The sequence below is a fragment of the Nyctereutes procyonoides genome, unplaced genomic scaffold, assembly GCF_905146905.1.
Source record: "Nyctereutes procyonoides isolate TBG_1078 unplaced genomic scaffold, NYPRO_anot_genome, whole genome shotgun sequence".
In the NCBI taxonomy this organism is placed as follows: domain Eukaryota; kingdom Metazoa; phylum Chordata; class Mammalia; order Carnivora; family Canidae; genus Nyctereutes; species Nyctereutes procyonoides.
The window spans coordinates 19,042,601-19,066,346 of NW_026575020.1; the positions used below are offsets into that span (position 1 = coordinate 19,042,601).

The window sequence follows — 23,746 nt, forward strand, 5'->3', positions numbered from 1 at the left end:
TCGTTTATGATCCAACTTGACCAGATTATCAAAATCTTTTTTTTTAACCAATCCTAAAATAAGGACTAAGAAGTTAGGGGTTCAGGTCTGAAATACTGCCCTCCTTGGTCTTAGGGGAATCCAAAAGGAAGATTTATCTTTAATAGGGTTTACAAAATAAAATCATCATTGTGGAAGGGCTCTGAGATAGAAACACATGGAGCCGTATACCCTTGATTTCTTTCTCTAAGAGAGCAGAAAAGTCAGAAGAAACAGCTCTCACAACCCATATGCTTAAACATGAAGGTGCTGATTCATATTTAAGGCCACAGTGCTAGGGTATCCTAATACTCAATTATCTCTGCTATATAATAAGAGGTCCTTTCTCCACATATTTTCTTAAGATTAATGGCAAAGTTTTAAAAGGCCAGTGTTTTAGAAATCAGAGCCTTCTCCATATCTCATGGGACAGAAAATACAATCAAGATGAAGAAAGATAATTAGAGATGTAAGAAATGAGGAAGAGAAAAAAAGAAGAGAAATGAAGAGGACTACTCTGAGAGTTGCTAATTGATGAAAAATAAGAGCGCAGTGCATGTCAAAAAAAGAAAAGAATATAGAATGGAATACAGGCAAAACTGACAGAACCAGAATGACAGGAAGAGTTTGTCAGGAAGGCTTACCCATGAAGGCGATGCCATTTTTCAAAAGAAGTTCTGGGAGCTTGGGATTCTCAGAAGCATGACCCCAGCCAGCCCACACTGCCTATAAGGAAAGATAATATGATTTGTTCTTAAAATTCATACTAAAAAAACCATGATAAACTATATTACTCTCTACCAAAACTGTACTCCATGAGGTATAATAGCTCCACAGGAACCTAATATTTAATCCAAGATCTATGCTTGATTCTTGGCAAACTTTTTACAGAATAAGAATAAGCAGTCCATTGTGGCAAAACTTTTGAAGAGTTCAAAACCAAGTTGAAGTTGATATTAAGATCTAGCTAGTCTTGCTGCTATTTAGGAAATTTAATTCATAACTGTTCCACTAGACTCTATAGAGCTCTTTCCAGAAATATTGGTTTTCTTTCACAGATCCAATTACTTTGGCCACTCACTTCCATATTTATATATAGTAGTTATACTGCCATATAAATCTCTAGTTTTTTTCTCTCTGGGCTTAAGTACATTTATCCTAAATTTCCTAACACAATATTAATAGGGAAGAAATAATCTACTTCTTCACTACCATATTCTGAGCCAAGGATATTCCACTGGAAAAAGGAGTTTTTAATTACTTGAGACAGTTTGAAGGTGAAATGGATAGCATAAATAATCTCTTAAGATCCTTACAAATCTTGCTTATGTTTACTTTTGACTCATTCATTTTTTTCCATCTTTCTTCTTCCCATCTGTTATATACCACCTAAGAAAAGCTTTTATCAACTTTCAACAAAGATGATTTATATAAAATTTAAAGTTCTTCTCTGAAAAAAAAATAAAGTTCTTCTCTGGATAGCCCCTTGCATCTAACAGTCAAATGCCTAAATTTGGTTTGAAAGGACACATTGGCATCTCTTACTTGTACGGGAATCCTTTTAGCAATATCAAGAATTAATTCCACGTTCGCATAGTTGTTGTTATTTGGTCCTCCTGGCACTGGCACATAGTGATCCGCCATCTTAATGTATTCTGAAAATGTAAGCAAATTAATAGAGAACACATGCTTTATTTTCAGAAATATAACAGCAGAGCAAAACTTTGTAAAGGTAAGATATCATCACAGGTAATGACAGGACAAACTGCATTAACTTCTAGGGTAACTTCTAGGACCATTTAGTTAGAAGCTCTGACTGTTAAATCACAGGCACTAACATGTGCTAATCTCATATTTAGGAAGTTCTTATGCCAAAACAACAGTTCTCAAACATTTCACTATGTAACCTGTTAGAAGGATCTTTAAGATCTCTATATCAAGGATGACCTATCACTTAGAGACCCCTGTATAATCATTCTATTCAATAATAAGTTTTAGTCCTGACACCCTTTATCTTTAACTTGTACTGTACTCTAAGGAAGGCCTTTTCCTGGTGTACAGCTGGGACAAACCTGGAAAAGAGGTAGAGCCTGAAGGGTTTGCAGACTGGCTGAACAGGAAAGGTTAGTTACAGGCATCTACCAAGTGATTGTAAAGAGCTTATCTGGAATGTTGGAGATAGTAGGTATTTGAAAGGCACTTTTAAAAGATAACTTCTTTCCCTCCTTACATTTTTTTTGCTCAGTATTCCCTGATGTCTCTCTCTTCCTATTCTGGCAGCAACTGTAGTAGAGCAGCAGCTACAAAGTGCAGTTAACTATACTAAGTAGTTTATATATATTATTTAATACTCAAAAATCCTATATGTGATAGGTATTAATGGTACCTAGTTTACAAGAAATCAGCTTGGAGCAGTCAAATAACTCGCTCAAGGTCCATCTCCACCGTATTTATTAATAATGTTTCTTCTATCTTGTTCTTAATTTTTAAAGGTTTCATGTTTTTCTAAAAAAAATTCCAAAGTAAGATACAAAGGCCTATAGTTTGTTCAAAAGAAAAATAGGTTTATTGTTCTCTTTGACAATAAAAGGGAAACCATATTAATAATAATAATAATAATAAAAATTAGGTACTATATCAGGATGTAATAATACTATTTTCTTAACAGCTGAAATCACTCAATGTCTCACTACTCAAAGATAATCAGTTCATGCTTTGATATACTAGAAAACATAAATTGTTAGCCAATCTAACAATATACTGTGGGATCTTCCCATATATGACAAAGAGATATATTTAACAAATATTTAATACACTTCATATTTCAATGGATGTCTACTATTCCATAATGTTACAATTGTCCATAATTCATTTAGCCACCAACTTACTGATGGACATATAGGTCATTAATAATTTGGAAAATATTAAAATAATGTGATGAATATCCTTATAACACTGCCTAGTTATACCTACAGGATATATTCCTAGAAGTAAAGCTACTAGGTCAAAATGTATCCACATTTTCAAAGGTTGAACCACATTAGACTCTACTTAGCAGCATGGGTGACAAATTGTACTCTCACCTATATAAGATATTATCATTCTTTTAAATTTTACCAGTCTTCTAAACTAAAAAATCCCAATCGACTATTATTTTGGTTTGCATTTGATTACCATTAGTATCAAATTTCTTCTCATATGTTGATTGTTCTTGTTTCATTCTATTATTAACTACCTAATTCAGGTTCTTTGTTCATTTTCTATGGAAGGGTATCATTTTCTCCATTATAGGTAGACACTATTTGCTGTGAATGTTTTTTCAGATAATTTTTTGTCTTTAACTTTTCTTTTTTTAAGTGCTAAATAAAAAATTTTATGTAGTCAAATCCATCTAACTTTTCTGCCATGGTTTTTAGTCTTTTCTGAATTTCTGTAGCCCTGGGTAAAGAAAAGGTACCTTAATTGCTGACCTATATCATACACGTACAAAGATACTGCTGTCACTAACCAACAACATTTCAGAGTTCTATGCCAATCAGTCTTCTATTATGTAGATAATAAAGAGAAACCCTGGTCAGTAGAAGAAGAAAGCATAACTTATTCACACAGCTTGGATTTCTCCATCGTCTCCTGGTTTCCATAGATTCCATAATTATCACCAGAGATGCTATTTTAGAGAATACTGACAGATGAACAAAACTCCCTCAAAAAAAAACCCTTGGTTCTTTACCATGGATTGCACTAATCATCCACTTCTCCAACTTTCCCAATAAGGACCATAACATAAAAATATGCAACTGGGTTGATTATTACCACTTTCAATTAACCTGTCATGTTTGCCTGCTCTTCTCCAGGTCTCAGAGGATGAAGCCCTCTTCTCCTCATGTTAATAACCAATTCTTCCTTCTTAAGCTCCTTCTTCATAACCTTTTATTTTTATTTTTTTTTTATAACCTTTTAAATTGCAAAAGTAATTTGTGTTTTTCCCTGGATTCCTGTGATGACTGCACAATGGGACAAGTTGACTAAAACTCATAGAACTGGGTACTTTTTATGGCACGTAAATTATATTCAGTAAAGGTCCTAAAATAATTAACATAATAGAAAGGTAGGAAAAAGGAAAAAATCATCCAAAATACTAATTCTTTAATTCAATACCACTAGTATTATAATTCTTTCTAGAGTTCTATTTTTCAAATAACTTTTAAAGAAATTATAAAATTGCATAAACTCTTTGTAAAAAAGTTGGAAAAAGCAAAAAAAGAAACACCCCAAAATATCACCCCCAAAGATAACTACTATTGCTATTGGCATATGTCATTACACCTTTGTTTTTCTGACTATATGCAATGCATTTTTTCCCTATTATTCTATCACCATAATAACTTCCTTGTACCTAACTTTTTTCTTTGAAATAGTGACAGACAGACACATCATCTGTTCCCATGATCCCAGTTTCTAGGTATTCATACCTTAATGAACTCCCCTCTCCCTGGGTGTAAACAGGATCTATGACTTGCTTCTAGCCAAAAAAATATGGCAAGGATCAGGAGCTGTCACTTTCATGATAACATTACATAAGAAAATAACTGATCTTAGTAGAAAACTTTCCTTTGCTGGCTTTGAGGTAGCAGACAGTCATTCTGGGATGGCCCACATGACAAGGAGTCAAGAATAGTCTTCAGCCAATAACTAGCTAAACATTCCAAAAAAAAAAAAAAAAAAAAAAACTAGCTAAACATTCAGGCCCCCAGTCTGACAGTTCATAGAAAACTGAAAGGTGCCAACAACAACCACCTGAGTTGGAAAGTAGATCCATCCCAAGTCAAGCCTCAGATGAGACTGCAGACCCAGCCGACAAGTGACTGCAGTCTTGTGATAACCTGAAACAGAAGGCCCAGCTAAGCCAGAGGACCTACAGAAATTGTGAGTTAATGTCTGTTGTTTTAAGCTGCCAAGTTTATGGTAATATTGTTACACAAAAAGAAAGAAAAAATGTAGTAATTTATTAGAATGCATTTCAGACCAATAAATGTTATTCCACAAAATATTTTTTAATGTCTGCATGGTATTTCACAGAATTGGTGTTGCACATTTTACTTAACCAATCCGCTCCTGTTGGACATTTAAGTTACTCCCAGTTTCTCATTATTTTAAATAATGCTGCAATAAATATATATCCTTGCATGAATACATTTTCTCCATTACTAATTTTTTTTCCTCAGAATAAATACCAGGAAATACTTATTTTTGTCCACTTGTACTCAGGCCTGCATCCCCTTCCACTTCCTTCGAGTCCTTGTGCACTTCCACCCTTTCCCTCTTGGCTCCTTCCTCTCAAACTATAAACATTCCCAAGTCTCTTTCACTCTGAAAAATAAAAATCCTCCCTGACCCTGAATTCCTCTTCAGTTACTACCTTTCCTTCTTCCCTTCTCATTCAAAATGCTTTAAAAAAAAAAATTGTCTATGGGATGCCTGGATGGCTCAGTGGTTGAGCATCTGCCTTTAGCTCACGTCATCATCAGTCCCCCATTGGGTTCCCTGTGAAGAGCCTCCTTCTCCTGCTTCTCTCTCTCTGCCTATGTCTCTGCCTCTCTCTGTGTCTCTCATGAATAAATAAAATCTTTAAAAATAAAATAAAAAAATAAAAAACTCGTCTACACTGACGATCCCCATGTCACTTTCCATTCATTCCTTAACATTCTCTATCAGCCTCCATTCTCAAATTGTTTCACTGAAACTATTCTTGGAAATACTACCAATGATTTCCTAATTACTGCATAGGTTCTATTCCTACTTTATTGGACTGCTAACATATTTGACCCTTCCTGATTGAAATTCTCTTTTTTCTCTCTTCTGTTTTTTTCTCTCTCTAGTCATCTCTTCACAGCACTGTTTAAGGACCTATCTTCCTAAGTCTATCCCTAAAATTTTACTTTTATAAAATTTCATCCTTAGCCCTCTTCTTTTCATTCTTTGTTCTTTGGGGAGGTAGTATTAATTACTCTATGTTGGGGCAGCCCGGGTGGCTCAGCGGTTTAGCGCCGCCTGCAGCCCAGGCCGTGATCCTGGAGTCCCAGGATCGAGTCCCATGTCGGGCTCCCTGCATGGAGCCTGCTTCTCCCTCTGCCTGTGTCTCTGCCTCTTTCTCTCTGTGTCTCTCATGAATGAATAAATAAAATCTTTAAAAAATAAGCAAAAACAAATTACTATATGTTTGCTGATAATGTAGACTCTTTTTTCTCTGGCTCTCATTATTTCCAAGCTCTGGAAGGATATATCCAACTTTTTACAGGACTTATAATATCTGCTTAGTATATGTGCTGCCGAAGCAAACACATAATATCTGCTTATACCAGAAGTACTCCAAATCTAATCTATCTTCCCCCAAAAAACCTCACTCTTCTGGCTACATTATTATTTTGCCCTTGTTGATGATACTGGCATCTGCCTAGTCAACCAAATTAGAAACCTAATAATAATCATTAACTCTTCTATCACCAAATCTTGCCAATTTTATCTCCTAAATACCTAAACCATCCCTTTCTTCTCTCTTCTCAGTCTCATCATGTTCTGTAGTATTGCCTTCCACAAATGGATCTTCCAGATGCTATTTGAATTGTCCATCTGCTTGTTTCAAAAAAGAAAAAAAAGTACCTTTAAGAGATATTCACCGAAATATTTACAGATGAAATAATATACCTAGGATCTGCTTCAGAAATTATGTGTGGAGGGGGGAGGAGGTGAAAGTATAGATGAAATAAGATTGGCCATGAGTTGATAATTGTTGATGCTGGATGACAGGTAAATGGGAAGAGATTCATTATCCTCTTCTACTTTTGAATTGTTAAAAACAACAAATAATCCATTTAAAATGCCAATTCTTTAATGACCAACACTTACACACATACACATCCCTAATAAAGTCTATGCTCCTGAGAATGAAAATCAAGGCCTTCCTTGAGAAATATTAGATCACATCCTGTACTTTGACAAGTACACCTATAGTTTCCAGCAAACTATTACTACATGCCTTCATACATTTGCAAATACTGTTCTTTCTGCTTGGAACATCCTGCTAATTAAGACCTGCTCATTCTTGACTAGGCATAGCTTCTTTCAGAGAGCATTCTTTCAACCCTGCTGCCAAGAGGTAAGATGCCTCAACTCTGTTCTCACAATATCCTTGCATATTTCTATTATAGCCCTTACCCTTACCTCATTGTATTGAAATTATTTGTTTCCTAGAGCAAGATCCTATTTTATTCAATTATGGTTCTCCATCTTCACTGAATAAATAAATTAATAGGAGTACCAGGTGGAAATAGATGGGGAAAAAAAAGTCATGCAAGATAGTTTTATATTTATTACAGAAAATTTCATCTTCATAACTATCTAGGGAATTAGATACTATGATCTTCCTTTTGCCAATACAAAAATTGTGGCTCAGACATGTTAAAGGGTCAAACTAAATGATTTCACATAATAACATACACTTCCCAATAAAATGGTACCTTATCTGTTTCAAATAACATAGTAATCCCTACTCCTTAGGAATAGTTTTAACATCACTGTTTCAACAGAGAGAGAATATATACTGACTAAAATAGGTTTAAAAAGAGCTCTTTAAAGAGCTAATGTAATCTGTGGGTACACTACCTTAGAGATTATACTTTAGTGATAAAAAGTATGGAGAGAAAGGACTAGCCATATTCTCTCAGCTATACCAATAGTTTTTATCTACAACTCTCAGATGGAGGGCCATGTAGTTTAGCTTCTAAGGGAAACAGCATTTCCTTCCAAATCTTTCCACTTACACATTAAAGTATGTGGCTTAGCAAATACTGGAAAGGCATACACCTGGAAACCTCAATCAATAATGGTTAAATTTCTACTTATTTTTACTTAGAACACAGGAGACTGTGTTGAGGTTAAATATAGTACAATCACGGGGGATCTCCGGGTGGCTCAGTGGTTTGGCGCCTGCCTTCGGCCCAGGGCGTGATCCTGGAGTCCTGGGATCAAGTCCCACATCGGGCTCCCTGCGTGGAGCCTGCTTCTCCCTCTCCCTGTGTCTCTGCCTCTCTCTCTTTCTGTTGTCTCTCATGAATAAATAAAATCTTTATATATATATATATATATATATATATATATATATATATATATATATATATATAGTACAATCACTTGTATATGTCTATTACTGACACTATTTTAAAGAGAAACCCTTGGGTTTGGGAATCCCCCTAAGTTAACATTCTCCTACTTAGAGACTTTGCTATTACAATGCTTTATGCTTATGAGTGATGTTTTTAGTGTTAATCACTCACCTGCATTGGCTTTCAGGTCTTCAGGTGTTACCATAACAACAAATCGGATTGCACGTTCATTTCTAAACATCTCATAAGACCATCGACGGATAGACCGCATGCATTTCACTGCTGCAATGCCATTGTTGGCAATAAGAACCTGGGAGAATGGTGGGATGGGAATTGGAGAGGAAAGTAGAAAAGGCAGGCAATGACAAAGGAAAAGAAATGAGATCATTTCTGTAGATCCATCTTTCTCTGAAAAGCCAGATTTTCAATTAGAAATTTGCATTGCTAGTCTAGGCAGTTAGGAACCAGCTCCCACAGGATCAAGGGATATTTTAAAATATTAGCTAAGCAAATACAATATGTGCCAGCTAAAACTTACTACTTTTAACTTAATTTCTGAAAGAGGAAAAAAATCACAATTTTTCAAATCTTGTGAATTTGTGAATTATTCTACTATACCTGTTACTAGGGGAACAGAAGACTAACTTCAGAGGGATGATGTATTATTAAGGAATGGGGACAACTAAACAGTGTATAATGTCAAACACTATTCTCTGCTGTAGTAAAACAAGGCAGAGTCCTGAACATGTGTAAGAATGCTGGCACCAACAACTATCTCTCTCAAAATGCTGAACCCTAAATGCCTTAGAATTGTAGAAGCTGCCCTACAAAGAATGGTCAAAAAAAAAAGAGTAGAAGAATCTAGGATCCTGAGCCGTCTCTGTAAACAAACCTCTCTTGACCTGTCTTGCAGTCATGGTCCCAGGATAACAGAGGCTAGAAGACATACAATATGTCTTTATTGGAGGATTAACAGAAGGACACCCCTGGAGCAATACTCTTAGGAGTAGGAATATAGGTCCCCATGCTTTATTCTTCGAATCATTGTGAACTCTTCCAGCCAAGTCGTCCTTTCGGCTCTGACATGGTTTATATAAAAGGGGCACAGAATTACTCTAACATTTCAAAATATTTGTAATCTCTTTAGGTATTTCATATGGTGTATTCCCTCTAAGCATCTTCAATACATGCTGGAAGCCATTAAATAGCAGTGTATCAAACTACTCAAGCCTTCTGCTCTGCAACTCCCTCCACTCCCTTAGCTCTCGATCCAAGGCAGTGACATATCTCCTCACCACTATCCCATAAGCTGATCAACCTATACCCTCTTAGATTGGTGCAACCCAATGCCATAAACCATAGGACCTTTTAAAAATAACTTTTTGACCACCACTTCATCTTTTTAATTAACTCGGCCTAAATTATCAGTGGTAAATACATAGAAAATGGTGACATTCACAGGACACTATGAAGGAAGAGAGGTGAATTCTGCAGGAAGAGGCAGTCTCTGAAAATCTAAATGTAAGTTGTGAGCAAGTCTAGACAACAAGTCTAGGCATCAAATCTCATGAGCTTCTGAAAAAAACATTCAGCAAGTTATAACTTACCTTCTCAATCACTTTATTTCCCCCAAAACGAGTAACAAATTCTGCTGGAGAAGCTACAGTGAAATCTCGCTGAGAGTCTATTTTCTTTCGGTCTCGACCTTGCTTCACTAGATGCAAGCCAGACATGCTGGACCTGTAAAAATAGAGAAATCATGAAAGCCAATAGGTAGGAATTTCTCACAACATCTATCTCCCCTGGAGATCTGCTTTTCTCTACCACCCTTACAACAGCCCTTCCAACTGCGCCCTCGTGAAGACTGCATGCTGACAAATCACATACTTTTTGAATAAAAGAAGGGGGAAAAAAAAGATCTTTGCTTGTGGAAATTTAGGAAAAAATACTAAGTGTTCTTGAATAAAAGATAATATTAAGGCTTACCAACAGATGCCATCACAAAGAGATAGGCAAAGGACTGGTGGAAATGAGATGGTCAAGATAACAGACTGGGAATGCTAAGCAAATAGCAAGGCTGTTACTGGATCATGATTCTGGCACATGGATGACCTTCACCTTTGTATCTCTGGCCTCCATTTTTTCTTATGAGATGACAGTTTTAACTGCCTACTAAGCATTTTATTTGTGTATTTCATAGGCATTTCAAAATCAATAACCCCAAAACCAAAAACTTTACAAGGCGGCATAGTATGTCATATTTCATCAATTATAAGATGTTCCTCCTTTAAAAACAAAAACAAAAAAAAAAAAAACTTTAAAAAATATTTGAAATTGGGGGTACCTGGGTGGCTCAGTTGGCTAAATGTCTGCCTTTGGTTCAGATCATGATCCTGGGGCCCTGAGATCGAGTCCCATATCAGGCTTCCCGCAGGGAGCCTGCTTCTTCCTCTGCCTGTGTCTCTGCCTCTCTCTGTGTGTCTCTCATGTATCAATAAATAAAATCTTAAAAAAAGAAAAGAAGTAAAACTCCTCAGCTAGAGTAACACTGATACCAAAACCAGACAAATAGGGCAGCCCAGGCAGCTCAGCGGTTTAGCACTGCCTTTGGCCCAGGGCATGATCCTGGAGACCTGGAATCGAGTCCCATGTCAGGCTTCCTGCATGGAGCCTGCTTCTCCCTCTGCCTGTGTCTCTGCCTCTCCCTCTCCCCTTTGACTCTCATGAATAAATAAAATCTAAAAAAATAAAAAAATAAAAAAAGCAGACAAATATGTCACATAATAGGGAAAATCTAGATCCGCTTTCTTTGTGACTACTAATGCAAAACTCTTAAATAAAATATTCTAAATAGTAGGGTATTGGTGCCAAGATGGGCAAAATATTAAGGAAAAAAAAAGTTATTCCATGACCAAGTTGAATTTGTCCCAGGTATGCAAGGATAGTTTATTAGAAAACCCATAAATGGGGCACCTGGGTGGCTCAGTCAGTTAAGTGTCTGCCCTTGGCTCAGGTCATGATTTCAGGGTCTGAGATTGAGCCCAACATCAGGCTCCCTGATCAGTGGGGAGTCTGCTTTGCCCTCTCCCTCTGCCCCCTCCCCCTGCTCATGTTCTCTCTCTCTCTCAAATAAATACAAATACATAATGTGGGACACCTGGGTGGCTCATTGGTTGAGTGTCTGCCTTTGACTCAGGGTGTGATCCTGGAGCCCAGGGATGGAGTCCCACATCAGTCTCCCTGCATGGAGCTTTCTTCTCCCTCTGCCTGTGTCTCTGCCTCTCTCTCCCTGTGTCTCTCATGAATAAATAAAATCTTAAAAAAAAAAAAAAACCACAATGTAAAACTCTGTTAGACTTCTCAGCTAGTGCAATAAAATGAAAAAAAAAAAATAAGTTAGAGGCTTTAGGATTACAAAGGAGGAAGTTAAACTGTCATAATTTGTGAGTGATATAATTGTTTACATAGAAAACACAAAAGATTCTGAATTATTAGAAATAATAGGAGACCTCAATCAAGTACTGAGAATTAATATACAAGAAGTCCACAAATATCATATAAAGAAAACTATGTACAGACTATAAATTTAAAAACATATAAAGTTAAAATAACTAAAATTATATACATTTTGGGGAGACACATATAGATACAATAAAATACATGAACAGAAAGATAAAAGAATATGATGAAAAAGTGATAAAGGAAAATAATTATCTGGGTGGGAGAAGGGCTGAGAACAAGAGACCACATGGTTAAATCCAGGTGATGGCCAGGGACCAATCTTTGTTTTCGGTGGTGGGTTTTCAAATTCTTTTTATACATTATTAAAATAATGCAATAACTAACCAAATAAATAAATAATAGTAGGCCACAAATGGACCAATGAGTGTGCCAGGAAGGATTATGTTAGATGATTCTATACATCTAAATTTATTATTTTTTAAAATATTTTATTTATTTATTAGAGACAGAGAGAGAGGCAAAGACACAGGCAGAAGCAGGCTCCACGCAGGGAGCCTGGCACGGGACTCAATCCCGGGTGTCCAGGATCACACTCTAGGCTGAAGGCGGTGTTAAACCACTGAGCCACCCGGGCTGCCCTATATATCTAAATTTAAACACAAACACACTCCTCCTCAGAAATCAGCTGTCAAAAAAAAAAAAAAAAAAAAAAAAAGAAAGAAAGAAAGAAAGAAATCAGCTGTCAGTTATTTAAGGAGGGAGTGAAGGGATAGGTAAGTTATAACTTAGAACCAATAAGGAGCTTGGGGCACCTGAGTGACTCAGTTGGTTGAGCAATCAACTCTTGATTTCAGCTCAGGTCCTGAGATTGAGCTCTACATCAGGCTCTGTACTCCGCAGGGAGTCTGCTTGAGATTCTCTCTTTCCCTGTGCCCCTCACTCCTCTAAAATACATAAATAAATCTATAAAAATCATAAAAAAAAGAATCAATAAGGAACTACCAGATATAAGACAAGAAAGGAAGCAGAGTCTTTACTGATGAAATTAAAGTGGAAAGGGGATTGGCCATAAGATCTAATCAATGGTTTAGAGTGTTCTGAGGATCATTTATAATCAAAGCAGGGAGAAAAATCTATCTTACTTTTAATGATGATATCCTTCACATATCATATTCTGCAGTAAGGTACAATGCTGAAAACAAGGAGTTCAAGTATAAAGATAGAAAAGATCTCAGTATCTTTACCTCTCATCTATCTTTTCTCAAGAAGCTATTAGAGAATGTTATCCTCCAAAAGGATGAAGTAAAACAAGACAAAGGAAAAGAAGAGATGTAAGAAACAGAAGAGCCATTAAAGAAAAGAGAAGGGGATTCCTTATGACAGTTCAAATCAGAGAATGAACTGCTCCAGGAAGGATGTCCCCATGGAAACAGTAGACAGATCACCTGTTATATTCACCCACAGAAAACCAAAACTCGGTGTGTGCAATATGTATACGTATGTTTTGCTGATAAATGTGTGTATGTATATGTGTTATATAGATATATAAAGTAAAACAATGTTATGTGTATATATATATATATATATATATATATATATATATATATATATCAAGTGCTCTTTACTTATTCGACACTTAATGGAAGTTCTGCCTGATTTTCCCCCAGAGTAGAAGAGGGTCAAATGAAAAGGAAAGGATAATTGTTCTAAAAACAAATTTTGTCAACTCGGTGTTTATTGCTTATTTTCTATTTCCACAAAGGTCCAGTTTAATTTTCAGGTAATATTGTTTGGAATAAAAATTCTAGATTGCAAAAACAAGGAAATAAAAAAAGAAAATGGAGGCCTTGCTGACTGCTATTGAGGCCATCATTCAGGTCTTTCATGTTAATCCTCTGATGGTGAGGCACAGACCTGCAGGGGGCTTGAAGAACGCCAAGAAGGCCTGACTCACTTCCTCTTCAGCCTCAAGTTCTACAGGCAGGAAGAAGATCCCAGGGTGAGAGAGTCTGGCCGCCTCAACAATGCCAGTCAGGCTGCCCACTATCACATTCAAGGGCAATGGTGGCAGGTACCTTCCCTGGCCCCAGAGACACATTTTTAAAAAGTTTTCTCCAAACTGCCTTCCACAGGGAGGTATCAATTCTTTTCATACTACACAGAATTGATATCTTCCTTTGCAGTAGGTGAAGAGACTTCACTCGAATAATCAGCCCCAGTCAGTGAGCAAGTCTGACATAGACTGAGTGAGATCCCTGAATGCGAGAACAGGACAGCAAGGTCTGTGCAGGGTTGCTTATTTTCAAGATAGCTACATCATCAACCATGTGCTTGGGTATCTTTGATTCAAATTCTGATTGTAAAAGAAAGGTTTAGAAATCCAGGAGCAATTATGAGAGTTTTTATTCCTTTCCTTTAAAATAAGTTTCTTAAAGATAAAAAAAAAATCATCGAATCAAATTCCCCCTAAGTTCCAGGGCTTAGCTGTCAATGCCTTACTGTTTTTTAAAGGTATATATTGCCCAAAGATGGCATACTAAAACTTACCTTTGAAGCATGTAATATCTCATCTCCTTAACTTCCTCTGCAGAACCCTCCATATCAAGATGGCAAAGGAATGTAAGATTTTTTTCTTCTGGCTTCAGTCTTGTAAACACAAGCTGCAGTCTGTCCCCCTGTTGCAGGTGCTTAAAACCCAGGAGGACAAGAGATACCGTGGCTTCTGCCTACTTCTTGGCCCTGCTTCAGTCAGACTGGAGTATTCCTGATGGCTTCAAACTACAGTCTTTTTGTCTACTCCGTCCCCCATTTCCCTATTACCCCACCTTTCTTCCTTTTTGTATTTTCTCCCTCAATTGGGTTCACAAACAGAACTGGCTGATTTCCCCAGAGGACTAAGAGGTGAGGGGGAGAAATATAAAAGCTTGTATAACTAGAAGACCGAGATCTCAGCTCTGCATTACCCGCAGCAAACGTGTTTCAACAACAGTCACTTTCTTCTGACAGTCACCAGAGAAAAGCTCCATAGTCTCTCCTGGCTGCCAGGAGCACATGACAGGGAGGGCCTCAGGCAAAAAGAAGACAACTTTATAAGGACAACTAAGTCAAGAGAATAATGGGGTCATGAAATCCAGAGGGTGAGGAAAGCACACAACCTAAGCAGGTAATTTCTGAGATCCAATCAAAACAAATACTGATTATCAGCCTGCGAGAAGAGGAAAAGCAGGTCAAGTGGTAAAGAAAGCAAGTAGAAAGGACAGGACATGCCACTACTAAGGAACTTTTAATAAAGTGGGAGCCACAGTTCTAATTTTCAAGCCAAAGTAGTGATACATGAATGCAAAAACCTTTTTTAAAGCAACAATATCTGAGATTTTATTCTCCCAAATTTGAGAGTAAGAATGGAGCTGGGACAAATAGGATATAGAAAAGACGTGGATAAAATACATGAAAGGAAAAGGGGGGACCAAATATTTTAGACATAAGAGGTCTAACCTAGATTAAGTAGGAAAGGAAAAACTCCGCCTAGAAAGCTACTGGGACATGTATATTGCTACAAAAGCAAATCTGCCAGCGACAGAGCTCTTAAATTAACAGTAGCTGAGTCAAAGTCCCACTTTAGCTTTTAATAAAATTGATGTTAATGCTATTGCTCCCTTGTAATGGGAAAAACCCCAACACAGAATCACAACTTCCTATGATAAGCCCTCAGGAAGAATATAATTCTCTAAAGTCACTTGGTAACCTGATTCACGCACCACAGAAAAATTCTTTCCCACCAAAATGCTAGATAGAAATAGTTAATAATCTGATACCAACTATGCTAAGAACCTATTAATCTTCCAGAAAAACCCTCCAAAAACAGAAGTATACAAATAAGCTGGAGCAGAGATAGAAATAAATGATCACATAGAAGAGATGATTGGGGCACCTGGGTGGCTCAGTTGGTTAAGTGTCTGCCTTCAGCTCAGGTCATGATGGCAGGATCTCCTGGGATCAAGCCCCACGTAGGGCTCCCTGCTGATAGAGAGCCTGCTTCTCCCTCTCCTCCCTACTCATGCTCTCTCTTGCTATCTCTCTCTCAAATAAATAAAATCTTAAAAAAAGAGAGAGAAAGAAAGAAAGGAAAGACATGGTTAAGGCAAAGAAGCCCTGATACTAGGGAAATTCAAACAACCCAACCTGAAAAGATTCAATCAGGCCACTCAACATGACCACCATAAAAGAAAATGTACGTCCTGGGCTGTTTTCTGGTCTGTACCACTTCACATCATTCCTTACATGCTATGCCAATGTCCGATAAAGTCAGTCTAGTTTACTTTTTCCTTTGAAGAGACAAGCTAATGCAGAGGAGCCGTCCTTATCTTTACGACTCTTCAGAATAATATGTCTCAAAAATAGAGCACTGAGGTCTTTGTTCAAAACAATTACAGTGACCACAGATGTATAACCAGTTTGATTTTACAGGCATCTCTAAGTGTCTCCAGATGTAGGCAGTTTCCAAAAGAGAATCACTCTCTGCCTTTGTTATATAAGGTCAACATCCAAAAACCATTTAAAGCCTAAGCATAGAATAAAGCAGGCTATTTTACATTTGATTGTATCAGAAAAACATTAAAAAGGTACACTGAATAATCGAGTTTGTGCTTCCTTTCACCAGGAGGATCTTCCTAAAACAACCAAACACTAACACAGCACACCCAGATCTAAAAACAAAGCTTGAATTTCTAATCTTTTATGGATGCTGCTCACAATCCTTCTGTAATATTAGAACACAAGAAATAAAAAGCCACATTCATTCCTCCAAATTAAGCATCCCCATTTTAATCTACCATGAATAGAGTGTCCAAAGTAGACACATACCTGGCACAAAATCCAACTAGAAGCCCACAGTGATCCCAGCATTGTAACATGCCAAGCACCAAGGATGACGTAGCAGTTTATCCAGAAGACAGTGATGCATGAGCTGGCTGGATTGCAGCGTAGTCTGAGTGATACTGCAGAACACACTGCGAGAGACCGTTTTACATTCGGGCTTTCCCAAGCAGAGAAATCTCGGATCAATGATAGTCCTCTTTTGAAAATCAACTTGCCGTATATAAAAAGGTTTAGTTATGGACTCTAAATTCTGTTCTTCTGATCTATATGCCTATCCTTGCAACATGCCACAGTGCCTCGAAAACTATGGCTTTAGAGTAAGTTTGGAAATCAGGTAGTACAAGTCTTCCAACTTTGCTCTATTAGGTCCTCTGGGTTCTCTCTTTTTTTTTTTTTTTAATTTTTATTTATTTATGATAGTCACACACACAGAGAGAGAGGCAGAGACACAGGCAGAGGGAGAAGCAGGCTCCATGCACCGGGAGCCCGATGTGGGATTCGATCCTGGATCTCCAGGATCGCGCCCTGGGCCAAAGGCAGGCGCCAAACCGCTGCGCCACCCAGGGATCCCAAGGTCCTCTGGGTTCTCATATAAATTTTAGGATCACCTTGTCAAATTCTAGAAAGGAAAAAAACAACAACAACCCTACTGGGACTTTGATATGGTTTATGAGTTTACAGATCAATTTAGGGAAAAGAGGGATCCCTGGGTGGCGCAGCGGTTTGGCGCCTGCCTTTGGCCCAGGGCGCGATCCTGGAGACCCGGGATCGAATCCCACATCGGGCTCCCGGTGCATGGAGCCTGCTTCTCCCTCTGCCTGTGTCTCTGCCTCTCTCTCTTTCTCTCTCTGTGACTATCATAAATAAATAAAAATTAAAAAATAATTTAAAAAAATATAAAAAAAAATTTAGGGAAAAGAGCCATCTTGACAATACTGACTTTTCCAATCCCTGAACATGGACTGTCTCTCCATTTATTTTTGTCTTTAGTTTCAGCAATGTTTTATATTATTTATTTATGATATATATATATTTATTTATTTATTTGAAAGAGAGAGAGCATGAGCAGGAGGGGCAGAGGGAGAAGAGAGGCTCTCAAGTAGACTCCATGCTGAGCACGGAGCCTGATGTGGGGCTCTATCTTACAACCCCTGAGATCATGACCCAAGCCAAAATCAAGAGTCAGACACTTAATTGACTGGGCCACCCAAGTGCTCCTGTTTTATAATTTTTAATACTCAATTTTTACACTTATTTTGTTAAATGCATTCTTAAGTATTTTATTCTTTTTGATGCCATTATGAATGAAATTATTTTAATTTTGTTTTTTGCTCATTTATTGCTAACTAGTTTATACAAATACAATTGATTTTTGTATATAGCTTGTGATCTTGCTAAACTCATTTTGAAATTTAACAACTTTATTGAGATATAATTCACACAGCATATATTTCAATCATTTAAAGTAGTAATTCAACGGTTTTTAATATTTTCAGTTATGAACCGTTATCACAAAATGAAACAGAACACTTCGTTCTCCCAAAAAGAAACCTCAAAGCAAGCAAGTAACAGTCACTCCATATTTCCCCCTAACCCCTCACTATTCTAGGCTGACTAATCTACTTTCTGTCCTTAGAGATTCCGGTTATTTCACACAAATGGAATGAGATAATACATGGTCTTTTGTGACTGGCTTTCTTCACTTAGCATAATGCTTTTAGTGCTGTAGCAAGTATTCGTACTTAATTTCTTTTGATGGACAATTAATTTTCCATTGTATGGATATATCACATTCTGTTTATCCATTGATCAGTTGATGGATACTGGATTGCTTCCACTTTGTGGCATTAAGAATAATATTGCTGAGGACATCCATGCACATGTGCTTTCATGGGGAGTTGCAGGATCATATGGTAAATACTTAGTTTTATAAGAAATTTCCAGGGATGCCTGGCTGGTTCAGCCGATAATAGAGCATGTGACTTGCAATCTCAAGGTTATTAAGTTCAAGTCCCAAGTTGGGTGTAGAGATTACTTAAAAAAAAAAAAAAAATCTTAAAAAAAATTTTTTTTTCAAATTATATTCCAGAGCAGTTGTTTCATTTTACATTTCCACCAACTATGTACAAATGATCCCATTTCTCCATACTCTTGCAAACATTTGACGTCAACTATTTTTTATTTTAACCAACCTGATAGGTGTGTAGTAATATCTCATTGTTATTTAATTTGCACTTTTCTAAGAGCTAATGACATTAAACATCTTTTCATGTTCTTATTTGCTATTTGTATATCCTCTTTGATGACATTTGTCTCTTTGTAATTTCTTTCTCCTTACTAAGGACTTTATTGATTCACTGTTGTCATACTTTAAAAAAATTCTTTAAACATGTTTTCCTTTGTTTGTTAAGTTTTTTTTTTTTTTTTTAGGATTTTATTTATTCATTCATGAGAGACACAGAGAGAGAGGCAGAGACAGGCAGAGGGAGAAGCAGGCTCCCTACAGGAAGCTCAATGCAGGACTCGACCCCAGGACCCCGGGATCATGCCCAGCCAAAGGCAGACAGATGCTCAACTGCTGAGCCACCCAGGTGTCCCTCCTTTGGTTCTTTAACACATTCACAATAGTTGTTTTTAAGATTCTGTCTGCTAAATCCAGCATCTAGGGAAACTTGGAGACAGTTTCTATGGACTTATTTTCCTAAATATGGGTCACATTACGTTACCTCTTTTCATGTCTCATGATTTTGTTGAAGACTCAATGTATTAAATAATTTATTGTAGCATGTCATGTCAAGATTCTGCTTTCTTTCACCTATGAAGGTTGTTTTGTTACTATTATTTCCTCTCTATGTCCCTTACTTCCTTGGCTTTAATAGCTTGCCTGGACTAAATTTGTGAAATCTGTCTACCCCTAAGTGTGCAGCCCCGATGTCTCAGTTAATTTTCTTTTTATTGCTTGTTTTTATGTTGAAACCTGTCTTCTAGGGTTTAGCTTAGATGTCTCCCAGTGATTAAGCAGGGGTTATGTTTAAATACCTGAAGCCAGTATGGCTTCTATACTCTATTCATGTGTCTGTGTGTGGGGTAGGATGGCACATTCACAGTTCGGGACATTTTCAAGTCTGCTCTGGATTTACTTCCTATCAGGCCTTGTCAGGTCTACTCTGCATGCACGCAACCTCAGCCAGCAATATGCTGCTCCAACTACAAACACACCTCAGTCTAGTAGAGCCACTGGCCCACCAACCAAGCCAATGCCAAGATAATAATTTCCACTGACAAGAGCAATGGTCGTGGGTGTCATCTACTACCCAAAGTGAGTAAGCTCCCTTCAACCTCAGCATCAAAACTGGCAATCTGATGGTTTACCTTCATTGGCAAAATCTCTACACCAACCCAAGCTGAGGGGAGGGAATGGGAACAGGCCTAGGGAAGAACACCACAAACTCCTACTGTTCTTACTGAAATTTAGCAGTTTTTTAAACAATCTTTTCTCAGATTGCTGTATGCCTTTTGGTTGATTTCAAGGGTGCTGAAATGGTTTTGTCAAGACTTACTGTTGTGTTTTGGGTTATGAATTTATTGACCCTTACTCAGCTATAGTTGGAAATCCTGTTTTACTTACTTTTTGAGATATAACTTCATACAATAAAGAGCAAAATATTAAGCATACACTCAATCTTACATATGTATATAACCGCATAACCAACCACTCCATTAAGACACAGAATATTTCCAGAGTCTCTGAAGGCTCCCTTGCATTCCTTTTCCAGTCAACACTATTCTTTTTCTTTTTTTTTAAGATTTTTATTTATTCATGAGAGACACAGAGACAGAAAGAGAGAGAGAGAGGCAGAGACACAGGCAGAGGGAGAAGCAGGCTCCATGGAGGGAGCCCGACGTCAGACTCAATAGTGGGTTTCCAGGATCAGGCCCTGGGCTGAAAGCAGCTCTAAACCACTGAGCCATCCGGGCTGCCCAGTAAACACTATTCTTAATTCATCACTACAATCAGTTTTGCCTATTCTTGAACTTCATAAATATAGTGCCATTCTGAATGTATTTCATCACTACATTGCCTATGAAATTCATCCTTGTGACAGCAGTAGCTTGTTTATTTTCATTGCTGTGTAGTATTCCATTGTGTGACTATTTCATAATTCATCTACTGATGGATACTTGAGTTGTTTGTGACTCTTGACCACATTCATCCTTGTACTTGGTTTTTGGTGAACAAATGCTTTCATTTCTTTTGAGTAAATACCCAGGAGTAGACTTGCTTGTTGACAGAGTATGTGTATGTTTAACTTTAAAAGATACTACCAGATAGTCTTCTAAAGTAGTTGGGCCAACTTACACTCCCACCAGCAATGTAGGATTTCCATGAACCCCACATCCTTGTGAATGCTTAATACTGTGAGTCCTTTAATACTAAGCTTTTTAATTGGAGTGGTATTTAATTCATTGGAATTTTAAGTCACAAATCCCTGATGACCAAGGATATTGAACACTGTTAATAAGTTTACTTTCTATTTGGATATCTTCTTTTGTAAAGTTCAAGTCTTTTCCCCATATTTCTAATGGGTTGAAATGTCTTTATAAGACACTGAAACATCAAGGAAACCAACAACAAGACAAAAAAGTAACCTACTGAATGGGAGAAGATACTGCAAATGATGTATTTGGTGAGGGTTAATAGCCAAAATATATAAAGAACCCATACAAGGGATGCCTGGGTGGCTCAGCAGTTGAGCAGCTGGCCCAGGGCATGATCCCGGGATCCAGGATCGAGTCCCACATCGGGCTCCTTGCAGGGAGTCTGCTTCTCCCTTGGCCTGTGTCTGTGTCTCTCTTTCTCTGTGTCTCTCATGAATAAATAAATAAAATCTCTTAAAAAAAAAAAAACCATACAACTCAATACCAAAAAACCCCAAAGATCGAATTAAAAAATGGGAAGAGGATGTGAATAGACATTTTTCCGAAGACATCCAGATGGCCAACAGACAAATGAAAAGACTCTCAACATCACTAATCATCCAGGAAATGCAAATCAAAAAACCACAATGAGATTATCACCGGACATCTGTTAGAATGGCTTTTATTAAAAAGACAAGAAATAATAAATGTTGACAAGGATGCAGAGAAAAGGGAGCCCTTGTGCACTATTGGGAGGTATGGAAAATGGAAAAAAAAATATGGAGGCTTCTCAAAATATTAAAAATAGATTTTTTAAAAAATTTTAATTAAAAATAGATCTACCATACCACCCAGCAATTCCACCTCCAGTATTTCCCTCAAGAAAACAAAAACACTAATTTGGTAAGACATACACACTCCTATGTTCATTGCAGCATTATTTACAGTAAGATAAGGAAACCTTAAGTATCCATCAATACATGAATGTAAAGACGATGTGGCATACATAGACAATGGATATTACTCAGCTAAAAAACAGAATGAAATCTTGCCAATTGCAATGACATGGACAGACCTAGTAGGTATCATGGTAAGTTAAATAAGAGAAACCACAAATATCTTATGATTTCACTTATATGTGGAATCTAAGAAACAAAACAAACAAAACAGAAACAAACTCATAAATGCAGAAAACAAACTGGTGGTGGCCAGAGGGGAAGAGAGTGGGGGGAAAGGGCAAAATAAGTGCAAGGGGATTAAGAAGTACAAACTTACAGTTATAAAATAAATAAGTCACATGGATGCATTGGGAATATAGTCAATAATCTATAATTACTTTGTATGATGATAGTTGGTAACTAGACTTGTGATCATGTATATAAACACTGAATCAATATGTTGCACATGTGAAACTAATATAATATTGTATGCCAACTGTATTTCCATTAAAAAGAAGACATTGAAATATCTTTTTCTTATTGATTTATAAGATTCTGGTAGCAAGATATTTTATTCCTTTCTTACCAAATGACAGAACAAGTAGGGGGAAGAAAGGTCAAAGATACTGAGGAACAACACAATTGAAAAACTCAACCTACGTATATAGAATTCTGTAACCAATAACTGCAAAACACACATCCTTTGCAAATGCTATGAAACTTTATTAAAACTGACCATATGGGATCCCTGGGTGGCGCAGCGGTTTAGCGCCTGCCTTTGGCCCAGGGCGCGATCCTGGAGACCCGGGATCAAATCCCACGTCGGGCTCCCGGTGCATGGAGCCTGCTTCTCCCTCTTCCTATGTCTCTGCCTCTCTCTCTCTCTCTCTCTGTATGACTATCATAAATAAAAATTTAAAAAAAAAATAAAAAAATAAAACTGACCATATGGCTGGTTCAGTGTAGCATGTGACAGAGAGTCATGAATTCAAGCCTCATGTTGAGCATAGAGCTTACTTAAAAACAAATATAAATAAATACAACAGAAATTGATTTTTTTAAAAAAAATTTGACCATACCCATTTGATCCTGGGACTCTGGGATCACGCCCTGGACCAAAGGTAGCAGCACTAAACCACTGAGCCACCCAGGCTGCCCTAAATAAATAAAATCTTAAAAAAAAAAAAATCATCACATCATGGGGCGCCTGGGTGGCTCAAGTCAGTTAAGCATTTGCCTTTGGCTCAGGTCATGATCCAGGGTCCTGGGATTGAGCTCTGAGTCGCACTCTTTGCTCAGGGGAAGCCTGCTTCTCCCTCTCCCTCTGGCACTCTCCCAGCTTGTGCTTTCTCTCTCTCTCAAATGAGTAAAATTATAAAAAGGAAGGAAGGAAGGAAGGAAGGAAGGAAGGAAGGAAGGAAGGAAGGAAGGAAGGAAGGAAAAAAGAAAGAAAGAAAGAAAGAGAAAGAAAGAGAGAGAAAGAAAGAGAAAGAAAGAAAGAAAGATCAGGAAGGAAGGAAGGAAAGAAGGAAAGAAGGAAAGAAGGAAGAAAAAAAAAAGAGAGAAAACAGTAACCCAGTATCAGGAATGATGAAGAGGAAACTCACTACAAATCCTAAAACATTAAAAAGAAATGAGTATGTTATTATAAAGTTTAAGTCAATAAATCTGAAAATTGATTCAAATGATAAATCCTTTGAAAAATAATTTTCTATTCCATCCAACAAGAAACAGAAAATCCAAATAATCCTAAATCTACTAAAAAGATTGAATATATATGCATAATTTAAGATACTATTACTTTTTGTGACTGTCCCTAGCCAATCTTTATATTTCTCCCATGTATTTAACAAGTATCTATTGAGTGCC

The 23,746-nt window shown here is 37.2% G+C and overlaps 1 protein-coding gene across 7 annotated transcripts in view; it reads right to left on the bottom strand.

The window, feature by feature from the left end:
- ACACA (acetyl-CoA carboxylase alpha) overlaps window positions 1–23,746 on the bottom strand; it is a 289,228-nt gene that overhangs the window by 186,348 nt on the left and 79,134 nt on the right. For all 7 annotated transcript variants that reach the window (XM_055322849.1, XM_055322873.1, XM_055322865.1 and 4 more), the window contains 4 exons: window positions 9,788–9,920; window positions 8,352–8,490; window positions 1,564–1,673; window positions 663–744 (listed from right to left, as the gene is read on the bottom strand). In XM_055322849.1, coding sequence (XP_055178824.1) covers window positions 663–744; window positions 1,564–1,673; window positions 8,352–8,490; window positions 9,788–9,920 — 464 coding nt within the window. The remainder of the gene's footprint in view (window positions 1–662; window positions 745–1,563; window positions 1,674–8,351; window positions 8,491–9,787; window positions 9,921–23,746) is intronic.